General features: G+C 36.3%; 1 protein-coding gene across 2 annotated transcripts in view; it reads left to right on the forward strand.

Moving 5' to 3' along the window:
* The window catches only part of LOC5578157 (cytoplasmic protein NCK1), a 58,439-nt gene that overhangs the window by 18,447 nt on the left and 27,800 nt on the right, over positions 1-12,192 (forward strand). For both annotated transcript variants that reach the window (XM_021844714.1, XM_021844717.1), the window contains exons 2-3: positions 6,574-7,122; positions 7,356-7,679. In XM_021844714.1, the coding sequence (XP_021700406.1) occupies positions 7,101-7,122; positions 7,356-7,679 (346 nt within the window). In that variant the 5' untranslated portion in view covers positions 6,574-7,100. The remainder of the gene's footprint in view (positions 1-6,573; positions 7,123-7,355; positions 7,680-12,192) is intronic.

A 12,192-nucleotide genomic window follows, 5' to 3' on the forward strand; every position in this document is an offset into this window, starting at 1 on the left:
ATGATCGCAGTGACTTTTGGTTGTAATAGTAAAAGTGGAAAGTATATATTATAATTAGAATAGTCGGTAATATTAGTGAGTACTCAATTGTTCTGGATTTTCAAAGCCCGATCAGTTTATGCATTCTCATATGAACAGTTGACAATATATATGAAATGTATCAAGTTTTCCTCTAAATTCATATATTTTTCAACACATTCATATTTTCCAGTATTGCTTGCATTACTGTGTCAAGTCTACAACAAATTGACTGTATACCTTACCCTAACCCTCGCTATTCTTTCCGATGATGTTCATGCATAGATCATTAATATCATTTCTGCTAACTATCAACTTTGGACTGACTTGCACTCTTATTGCTCCATCAAACGCAACAACATTAAATTGAAAATTGAGAGAATCTCTCACGTTTCGCTCTCTGTAACTATCATAATATGCAGCACATTTTGAGAGACTGTTTATCGTATACTGCTACAGCTTTGATCAGATCGGGAGGATAGCAGTGCATGATAAAACCCATCTGAACAAGCCCCAAACCTGGGGGACACTATTGATATAGGAAGTTCAGGGATTGTTTTATCATGCCAGTAAAATAAAACGCCTACCCCCAACGGTAAACAAGCGAGAGAAATGGATTTTATCATCGCTCTGTCTTTGGGGCTCTCGTTCACTGCTCCTATTTATCAGACTTGTAACAACTTGAAATACATTGCCGATCATGGACCACACTAGATGGGATGTTTTTCTTTGCTTGCTTTGGTCATGCTTCAAAATCAAATGAGAGCGAATTCTGCAATGCCTGTTCATGCGTAAACCTTCGAGGCCGTTCAGAACATTACGATAGGTAAGAGATTCCTGAGATTTTTCAACTATTAGTGCAAGTGTACCATTAGTGGTGCACCTAAGGGAAAACTGCTAAAACATGGTGTTAAAATCATGAAATAAATTATTTTAGCGTATCATTCGATAGATCTTAAATTCTTCTATCATTCAAACGTATAAAAATCACGATTCATTTGAAATTTCCCTGCAAAAAGCCTTGCACCAATGACACAGTGCAACAAAAATGACATTTTTGCGTGTCTCAAGAATCAAATGATGTGTCTCTAGTAGATTTGGGGTTGCTGAATGTGATGCCGTTCTCATAAATTTCCCAGCACGTCACATTTTTTTGCTACAGGTCGCCAAAGTTGTATAAAACATTGGTTTTATTGATATTTATCTAAACTTGGAAGTATATTTTATCAAACTTTTTTGTGATCTCATCCACAAAGCATGCAAAAGAGAACTGAAATTTTCGTTTTAGATATATTTTGGTTGAAATTTCACGATTAAATTTAGAGTAAACCGATTTTTTCAACATGCTTGCAGTCTCCATACAAAATTCTTCGTTTCTCTTATATGGCAAAATACAATACTTTTATAAACCATCAAAAAATAGCTTTTCCGCATCAAAAGTGTTATAAACTTTTATGTTAACGTTCAACGCTCCGTCATCGTAATCATCGTCATCATCGAAACATCAAAAGCAGTTTTTTCTGTTCAAAACTAAGAATTATTCGATAAAAATGTGTTCATTGTGTTTCGGTTGGAGAATAGAATACAGTGAACACATTTTCTTGTAAAGTTTCTTGATTTTGAACGAAAAAACTTTTGAAAATTCCGAAAACAATGACGGATCCTGCCCCCTTAAGTATTGTTATACACATAAAGTTTGAATTCTGTGGCAAATTAAGCAAATAAGTTGTCTTACAAGCTGGTAAACCTGCATGCAAGTTGGCTGAAATAGTCATTTTTTGCATTTTCAACAACCAATATCTCAAAAACTAGAAGTGCTATAATATTTCTGTAAACGGCAATGGATGCAGCAACCCTTAATTAAGTAAATAGAGGTATTTTGATGCTGGAGTCAAAAACGTGTTCCGCAGTGTAATAGGAACACTGTTCCTTTAGTGGAGGTATGTTTTAGGAATAGTTCCTTTAGTGTAGAGACGTTCCGATATTGCGAAGTATCGATATTTGATTCGATACGGTTATCGAATCAAAGTATCGATATCACCGATATATTGATTCAAAATATCGATATATCGCAATATCATATGATATTTTTGAAGGGTGCAAAATTTATATATCGCTCAGTTATCTAATGTTTTGTTTCCTACTATTCGCAAACAATTCTTAGAACCCTCAATATTATCGGTATCTTGATCGATAGCGACATGAATGTCTTCTTTGAGGTCGTCCATAAACCACGAAGTCGTTAATGGGCGGATGAGAGTCTGGTCTGGGGCCCAGATAGCCGTAGCGGTAAACACGTAGCTAGTCAGCAAGACCAAGCTGTGGGTTATGGATTCGAATCCCACCGGTTGAGGATCTAATCGGGTTGAAATTTTCTCGACTTCCCAGGGCATAGAGTATCTTTGTAACTGCCACACGATATACACATGCAAAAATGGTCAATTGGCTAACGCCAGAACGAAGAAGAGTTCTGGTAAAATAGCTCGATTCATAGAAATTTGTGGGGACAAAAGACCACGAGACGGGATGGGGGTCTGGTAATCCGAAAAAAATGACCACGTAATGCAAAAAAAAAAAGAAATAGTCAAAAAACACAAATTCGACTTGAGGCACCTCGTAATCTTCTTCAAATTTGATAAAAATTTGTCTGGTAGTTTGTTTTAGTATTGCAATTAAGACTAGGAGGTGACTGGTTGAATCCCAGACATTTCGATTTTTGTGAAATGGTCTAATGGACAACCTATATTCATTCATTTATAATTCATAATCTATATTTATTTATTTATTTTCATTTATTTAACAATTGGCATACAGTGACCCCACGCAGTTGAATCACCCACAATTAATGAATCAGCTGATTTCAAAAGACAAAATTATTATCAAACTTGTCACAAAACATCACAGAATTATTTTTACACATAGTTTTTTTTATCAGTAAGAACAATTCTGTGATGTTTTGTGGCAAGTTTGATAATAATTTTGTCCTTTGAAGTCAGCTGATTCATAAATTGTGGGTGATTCAACTGCGTGGGGTTACTGTATGAACTGCTTTGAATGAATCAAAATTTCATTGTATTTCGAGAAACCCCTACCAATACATGGATTGGTTTACGATATATCTGAAGGAAATATCGATATCATCGATATATTGAATAGGAAATATCGATACCAAAATATCGAATATCGAAAGCAAAATATCGATATTCCGATATATCGGAAGTATCGGATCGTCTCTACTTTAGTGGCGCAATCCATTGATTTCTTATGGGACTCTCCACTATGGGTACTGATGCACCACTATAGGTGCAAAAGAGCAAAAAAAATAAACAAAATAATAGTTTTAAATAGTTTTACGGTCAAATTTCATAAATATTATTCGATTACTTGTATCATTTTCGCATCGTACATAACAGAAATATATCACATAATCATTTATTAGCGCGAAACATGCCAAAACACACTACCTCCACTATTGGAGCTACCTCCACTAAGGGAGCGTTTGCCCTATTGCATAATAGAGCGAAAGATTGTTAACCTGTCAACTTTTACTCCGTAACAAGTTGGTAGCGTGCAATCTTATTTTGATATTTTCAATGGAAAAAAGTTGCGGAATTTAATGTTCTGTACTACTTCTGAGTTGTCCTCTCTGACAGTTTCAAACTGAAATAAAGTTAGTTTCACAAATAATTCGATGTAGAATTAAAAATAAGGTATCGCGGGGCAAGTGGGTAAATGGGGTAAGTGAAAATAATTGGTGTATTTTAATGAATATGTGAATTGACGTTTTAAACTCTTGCGTAAACCTTTGAGGTCATTGAGAACATTACGATAGGTAAGAGATTTCTGAGATTTTTCAGCCATTGTTGCATAATAGAGCAAAATACTGTTAACCTGTCAACTATCACTCCGTAACAAGTTGGCGGCGTACAATCTTATTTTAATATTTTCAGTGGAAAAAAGTTGCGGATAATTATTGTCTGTACCACTTCTAAATTGTTCCCTTCTGACAATTTTAAACTGCAATAAAAAAGATTTAGAATTAATTCGACAAAGACCTAAAAATAACTAAATTGAAACACTGTCAATTTTCTAATCACGTGCGGCAAGTGAAAAGTTTCTCATTAGAGATTAAATTTTGTTTTCTCTTTAGGTAGTATATATAAGTGCTGATAATTCAAGAAACACTATACCGTCAAACGGGGAAACTTGCAACATTTTTTACCTTCAATCAACCAAAACCTCGATCTAAACATCATCTAAAAATCTAAGTTCCTTTTAGAACTTTTAATGGCCGGCCCACTTACAGAATGGGATGACAGAAGATTGAATCGAATTATTTTGTCATATCAAAAGTCAGGTTATTCTTAAATGTCCTTATGCGGGGTGACTTGCAACACTCAATGCTAATTTAGTTTTTGCCAACAAAATGTTGATATTTTTTATTAGTTACACACGCAGCGAACTGGACTATCGAAATTCATACATTTTGCCTTATGAAAGATGGAACGATTATCGCAATACGAACGCTTTATGTATCGTTTTAGCATCACTTCACACCAAGGCGTCGATAGGCGCGGGGTGTACGCACGAGCCTATCGATCGCAAGGTCCATGGTTCGATTCCAGGTTGTCGCGAAAACTATTTTTGTTTTAAAATTTCGGTTTCATAAGGCAAATTAATGAATTTCAACCCGATTCCTTGTGGCGAATTTTCATAAGGGGTTAATGTTTATCGATAGTCCATTTGCCTGAGTGCACTTGTTAAGTATTGTTATTAATGTATTTAAAGCATTCAAAGCAGTGCAAGAGCATTTTGAATACCTTTTTATAAGAAAATAATTGAGCTATTTTTGTATGGGAAAAAGATGTGTTACTTTGATAAAATTCTAACACACTTGTTACATCTTGATAAAATTCTAAATTGCTTGGAAATAAAGTGTTGCAAGTCACCCCGCATAGGCACATTTTTTTTAATTATTTTTATTAAAAACTTGTTGCTACAATTTCGTAAAATAAAATTCGTCATATTATAACTTATTAGTTATAGAAACACCAGGTAGAGTATTACTTTTGTAAATTAAATCTATCTCATGTTTTTAGGTCACGATGTTGAACCTCCATCAAGTATCAGTTTCAAGACATGTTAAAGAATTATGTTTAATGTATAAAAATATTTATGATAACGGCTTTAATCGTGACTCTTACTTGAATTGTGAGTCAAACGTATTGAAGCACTGATTTGAAACAAATTTTCTTTTGAAATTTGTGTTCTATAGCGAAATTTAGTTGTAAATTACAATGTGTTGCAAGTCACCCCGCCGTTGCAAGTCACCTCGTTTGACGGTACTCAAAGGTTGGTTGTTTGGTTTAACGAGGCTTTAACCGCAAAAGCGGTCATTCGCCTCTCTAACGGTACTCAAAGCGTTAAATGCTATTATCAAGGCCAAACCATGGAAATGGAACTTCTCTAAAAATAAGGTTGCCAAATTTTACGATATTAATATGTTTACTTCAGACAGCCGATTAAAAGGAAGACGTTGATTGGAAAGTTCCAATATAAGAGAACGCACGGAAATTTTGTGGAATGTCTGTGTAAAGCTAGTTCAAAACATAAAAATGGGGTATAGGTGTATCCACATAAAAAAGTTTCTAAGTACTGTATTGCAGGATTCCGTTTGATTTCTCTTGAAGAGTTATCCGAAGTCATATCCGATTTTCTTAAAAACAAATAATGAGCGGTGGAAATTCTACAGAGCAAAAATTCAACTGCTGTCCCATGATGTAAGAACTAACATTGGAAATGTTACAGTTATAATATTGTCGAATCATTTCAGCAAACATAACTGAACAGAAGAAAATTCAAGTAACAAGAACAAAATTTCCTTTGTTTACATACTACTTATGTTATTGTTTATTGGGACGCCTTAACAAATGTTAAAGGTAATAGAAATCGTGAATGTAATTATTTGTTTTTGAATTTATCGGTCAATACGATAAACTTAATAAAGTAAGGATACATTTTTCAAAAAATGTTTCTGTAATTTTTTTTTTTTTAAATGAAGTGCTGTTTGTATGTCACGAAATGGCTTGAGAACGGGACAACCGATCTGCACAATTCTTTCACTGTTGTCTTCTTGAAGGGTTCCGACGTGTTCGTGTGACGAAAAAGTTTGGGGAAGTTTTCGGAAAATTTGGTAAAACGGGGGAGTACTTATATGTTATTTTGTATGGGAGGCTTCATGACATTTTTCAACAGCCTACTTGATGGCAAGACGAAGTTTGCCGGGACCACTAATTTTACATAAAAATCAATTTCAGTATACTGCTTATATTTGGTGGGAGTCAAGCTAAAAAATATACACGACCACATTTGTTTTAATTTAAGGTTTCTAGAATTTGAAGAATCCCAACTATGCGAAATCCATTACCCACTTGCCCCACGGTACCTTATTAAATCTTTTTGAGTTTCACTCTATGACATATTAACATATTGGCATTGTTTGCATTTCTAGTTGCAGCGATATTTATTGTTCTGCTTTTTATTTCTTTTTTCCAGACTTTTCCACTAGGATTGTCCTTAGCGTCAAGGACCTGTTAAGCTGAAACAATGGTATCACGAAGAAAATCACATCACGGTTCCGAAAGCATCGTCCGTCATCAGCAGATATAAATCTAGTGGGACGGATACTCTCCTCTGGATCTTCCTGTTCGCTTGGCTCTTTCTGTGCCATTTCTCCGGCATCCTTTCTGCCTACGTCTTTCGTCATCTGATACCGAGACTGTTTTCCTCCGCTGGCGGATTGTGAGTCGATAGGAAAAGAAGAAAGGCCACAGAAATCACGTGTCGGCAAGGATCTTTCGGGCCAATACAACAGCTGACACGACGCCAGGAGGGAATACCGCGATAAGACGCGTTTTATCAGCTATAGATATACAACTTTGCGGCGTTGGTCCTGAAATAGAACCCAACATAGTCATTAGTTTGTAAGTGATTTAGCCCAATATTGGTGGTGTCGGATCAAGCGAAGTGCTGGCTTGCGCGAAACCAAACACGTAGGTGCTGTGTAACATTTGTAATCTCCGATGGCAGGAAGCATCAAGCAAGGTAATTGGATGAGTTTTCCATTTATGTTATATGTACACAGTGATTTTAAATGCAAAGAACACGATTATCATCTTTTTCGGGCGAAAAGAGTGAAAATGTTGGTATATTATGTACGGCATAGTTATTGCATATGTTATTTGAGCAAGTTTTGACTTTAAAAATCGTGTTTTGTTCTGCTATTTAAGCCACTGTGCTGTGGTTATGTTTTCTGAAACAAAAATCTCTTCTTACAGAGGATGTGTGCTACGTCGTAGCTAAGTATGATTATGCTGCACAGGGTGCTCAAGAGCTAGATCTAAGGAAAAATGAACGCTATCTGCTACTGGACGACAGTAAGCACTGGTGGCGCGTCCAGAATTCCCACAATCAGTCCGGCTACGTGCCTAGCAATTACGTTAAGAAAGAAAAGAAATCGGTTTCGCTCTTCGACAGCTTCAAGAAGAAGGTGAAAAAGGGCTCCTCGGGCAGCAAAACGTTACCGAACTGTTCTCCCTCACGACAAGTTGACAGTCCGACGATGAACCGGAGGTTACCGCCGGATCCATCGGACGCGATTGGTAAGTGGTTATTCGATCTCTAATATTGCTTTACGATGAAGTGCATGCACTGCCTTTCTGCGCATACTGTCCCATCTTTCAAAACAGGCAAAAGAGAAAAACACAGTTCAAAATTGTAACATATTGTTGCTCCGCGTTAGCAATAGTTTCGACACAATCAAACAATTTCTTTACAATAATGTAAGCAAGGGTGTTCATCAAAACCACGAGTTGGTTTTAGTAAGAAAATTTAAATTTTACTATGAAATTTACAGTAGGACTGTTATGCGTAAAAATAAGGCATTTTAGGAGTACAGTGAAACCTCCATGAGTTGATGTTCCATGATATCGACTCATGGAGGTTTGACTGTATTTCTACCCATAACAGTCCTACAAAATGTATAAGACTGACCTAGCTCAGTATGGGAGAAAAATAAAGTTGTATCATTCCACGGGCCACCCCCAGGATCATTCCTTAGGGTTAGAGGAAGACTTCCTAAAAATTTCAGCTTATTTGGTCGTTCTATGAGCTGGCGCAATTGAATTGAAGTTAATATTGTATTTTCAACTCAAACATATGGTAAACAGCATATCATCCCCTATTTGGTTCTGGAAATTTGTTCAATTTGCGTTCAATTGAACCCAGAATGTCAAAAACACTAGCGAACAATATTGTAGAAAGTTGTATCATGATTTAATTAGAGAAAGTTGGTGTTTTAACCATCTGAAGTGGATTTGCAATAGTGCTTAAAATTTCAACATAGCTTGGTGGTAGCCACTAAGCGAATCCTAGCCACCTGCGACGCTGCACAGTGATTCCTCTCCATACAAAAGAAGGAAACAAGTTTTGAAATAGATTTCTCAGATTCTTATAAAGTTTCTTTGCTCTGATTGACTAGATTGTTAATGTTTTAGAACCCGTTTTGAGGTGATTTTTTAATATATCAGAATTTTATGTTATCAACAAGTGATTTGGCTTCGTCAAGCTATATGGCACTTGAGCCCAGCTAGTTAATGGTTTGAAAATGGAATCATTCAGTATCGTTATATTAGTGTCTTACGAAATGATTTTCATACAAATATGCCTTTTGATTAGCACTCAAACAGAAGTATTCATTATACTCATTAATATTAGAGTTTTCATTCCCGGGAACATTCTGTTTCCCGGGATTCCCGTATTTCCCAGGATTTTCATATTTCCCGGGTAGCATTATAAAAAAAGAAATTACAACAGTCGACTCTCCATAACTCGATGTTCAAGGGACCATCGACTTACGGAATTATCGAGTTATAGAATATACCGACGCAAAAAATCAAAAAATCTAATGAACATTTTTTTGTATTTCCAATACATATGTGATCACTTCTGTAAGAAAGCAATATTATTTTGTTAATAATTTCTTACCAAATATTTTTGGTAACTTTTTACGAAAAGCTCCGAAAATCACGGTATTTTTACTGACATTTGTTTTTATTATTTTCATGTTTTTCAACTTTGATTACAACTTGCCAGTATTTATTCACATCCAAACAAGAAATGATCTTACTTTCCCGAATAAAAAGGATTTAAAAATGGATATCGAGTTATGGAGGGAAAATTGCTTCTTACGTGACATCGACTAGTGGAGATATTGTCGCTTGTGCTACTATAGCCTATAATACGAAGCAAAGTATAAATCAAAACCGTGTTTTTACAAAACTTTTGCATTTTTGCTTTGAAAAGTGGATCAAAAGCTTTTGATTGATATAAAAAAGTTCTAATTTAATTAATTATTTTGTTTTATGAAAAATAGTGTTTCTTAGTAGTGCTACTATAGGAACAATAGGTTTCCTATAGATGCAAGGGAGCTTAAATTATAAGCAAAACTATATATCGATCATTTTTTTTTTTAACAAAATCGAGTTGTGTATCAATGGTACTTAGGTATGTGGTTCCTGAGCTTCATGTTAAAAATGTATTGCAACCATTTTTAGCAAAACGGCCGTAAAAAGCTACTAGTGCGACTTAGGGGACTTTCTACTGAGGGAACACCGACCCTACACGAAATACGAATAATTTGAAACATTAAATTCCACCAAATTTGCTTTATTTTCATGTTTTTCAGAATTTCCCGGGATCCCGGGATGGTTAATTTATTTCCCGTTTCCCGGGAAATCCAATCCCGGGAAATTTAAAAACTCTAATTAATATATTATCGTACTCAGAATTGTCACATTCAATCCAATTAGTTGAACGACAGTAAACCGAAAGGGCGAACACGAAATTATTGCGACAACGAAAATGGCATGCTAATTTTCTTATAATGTTTAGAATCGAATCAAAATTTTAGGGTAGTTTTATACATATATTTACTTCAAAAATCAAAAGAATAGTTAATCGATGGAGCCTTGAGTGTAAAATTGAAGGCATTTTCGCTTAATGCCCTCCATCAAAGTCTTTACAGTGTCATCCGGTACCAGTTTCTCAGTTTTTTTTTTCCATTTTCCTAACATATCCTTCTCGTCTTTGACTGTCTTCTTGCTCTTCCGAAGTTCCCGCTTCATTATTGCCCAGTACTGCTCTACCGGGCGCTGCTCCGGACAGTTTGGCGGATTCATGTCCTTTGGAACAAAATGGACAGAATTGGCCTCATACCACTCCAGGTCACTTTTAGAATAGTGGCATGATGCCAAATCACTCATATTTGTAGATCCCGCCATTTACTGTGCCCTTTGTCACAAAAGGCTCACTCCTCAGTCCGCAAGAGCAGATGGATTGCAAAATGAGATATTTGGAGGCGAACTTCGACATTTTATTCTTCTTAAGTTTGTCGTCCACATCGCACTTGCTCTTGCCGGTGAAAAACTCTAACCCCGGAATTTGCTTAAAATCGGCTTCTATATACGTTTCGTCGTCCATCACACAGCAGCCATATTTGTCAGCATCTTCTCGTAGAGCTTCCGTGCCCGAGTTTTAGCCATCGATTGTTGCCGCTCATCGCATTTTGGACGTAGCTCTGCGACATGCCGATCTTTTTAGACAAATTACGGCTTGATATGTTGGGATTTGCTTTAATCATCCGCTTCACCTTTCCCTCCGTCTTTTTGTTCTCCGATCCCGGTTTTCTTCCAGCTCCTTTGCCGTGGCCCAACGTCAACCGCTCCTGGAACCGCTTCAACACTCTGGAGACGGTTGAATGATGAATGTTCAACATTTTTCCCAACTGCCGGTGCGACAGGTCAGGAAATTCCAGGTGTTTGGAAAGAATTTTTTCTCTCGACTCGCGTTGGTTCACCTCCATTTTTGTTGAATCGAAAAACACGACTTCGTGTTTGACAGTATGGAAACAATACACATCAATGAGAAGGTGTGCAAAATTTGGTTAATTTTTACCCAATGGTAGAAAGTTATGCCCAATTGAATGTGTCGCAATAACTTCGTGTTCGCCCTTTATGTTGCGAAAGATGAGTCTATGATTTACCGAAACTTGATTGAAAAATCTTCAATTTAAGACTAGTGTCATATGTGTGCGAGTGTGTACTCATTAGAGTAGTTCAAAAAATCGTGCTCCACACCGCTCATTCGAATCTAGATGAAATTATGAGTGTCCTCCCAAAATTTAGCTCATTCGGATGAAAACAGAGACTGCACAAGCCCTTCAAAGTTTGTATGGGAACTACTATGGGAAAAACAAGCAATCTATTCAATCGGTCATAGTATTTTCCCATGTGCTCTTGAGGGTTAGAGCTACACTGATATTGTTAGATACATTCATCAGTTACAACTTTGCCGAACACATGGGTAAATACTATGACCGATTAAATGAATTGCTTGCTTTTTCCATAGTAATTTCCATACAAACTTTGAAAGGCTTGTGCAGTCTCAGTTTTCATCCGAATGAGCTCAAATTTTGGGAAGACACTCAGAATTTGATCTAGAACGTTTTTTTAACCACTCTAGTGCTCATATTTAAAACGAAATTGAATTTCATTTGGTCTTCTCCATATATTTTACAAAGGAGCAAAAAATACATTTACGTCGTCGTGTTCTCCAAAATGCTCTCAAAACTTCAATTTTCACTCAATCTTCATGAAACTTTGAAAAAAGACTATTCAATTATCGTATAAAATACAAAAATATTTTGGGAATCAATAGTGCAAGTAAATTTTTCGACTATTTTCCGCTCTCGCATCACTGTGCGCTGGGCGAGCTGCGGTATATTTATATCAGTAGATCTCAACCTTTTTGCAGCTGCGACCCCCTTTGAAGATCTACAAATATCTCGCGTACCCCTTAAATGGATGGTCTCGAAATAAAAGTTTATGAAAGCCGTCCAAAGTTTTCTTTATGAACCAGCAGATACCCTTGGCAGGCACACCCTAAAGTCACGTTTGTAATTAATAAAACATAGCATTAAAACTAAGCAATTCGCATAAATTCGTAAGTGGTACATTTTTAAACTGATGTATGAAAGTTGCCCCTTTCCATCCGTTACTTTGGGACTAACCCCTGACTCTCACACAAGATTGACACATCAACTGGCAACGTCCTTAC

Source organism: Aedes aegypti, chromosome 2 (assembly GCF_002204515.2).
Source record: "Aedes aegypti strain LVP_AGWG chromosome 2, AaegL5.0 Primary Assembly, whole genome shotgun sequence".
Lineage (NCBI taxonomy): Eukaryota > Metazoa > Arthropoda > Insecta > Diptera > Culicidae > Aedes > Aedes aegypti.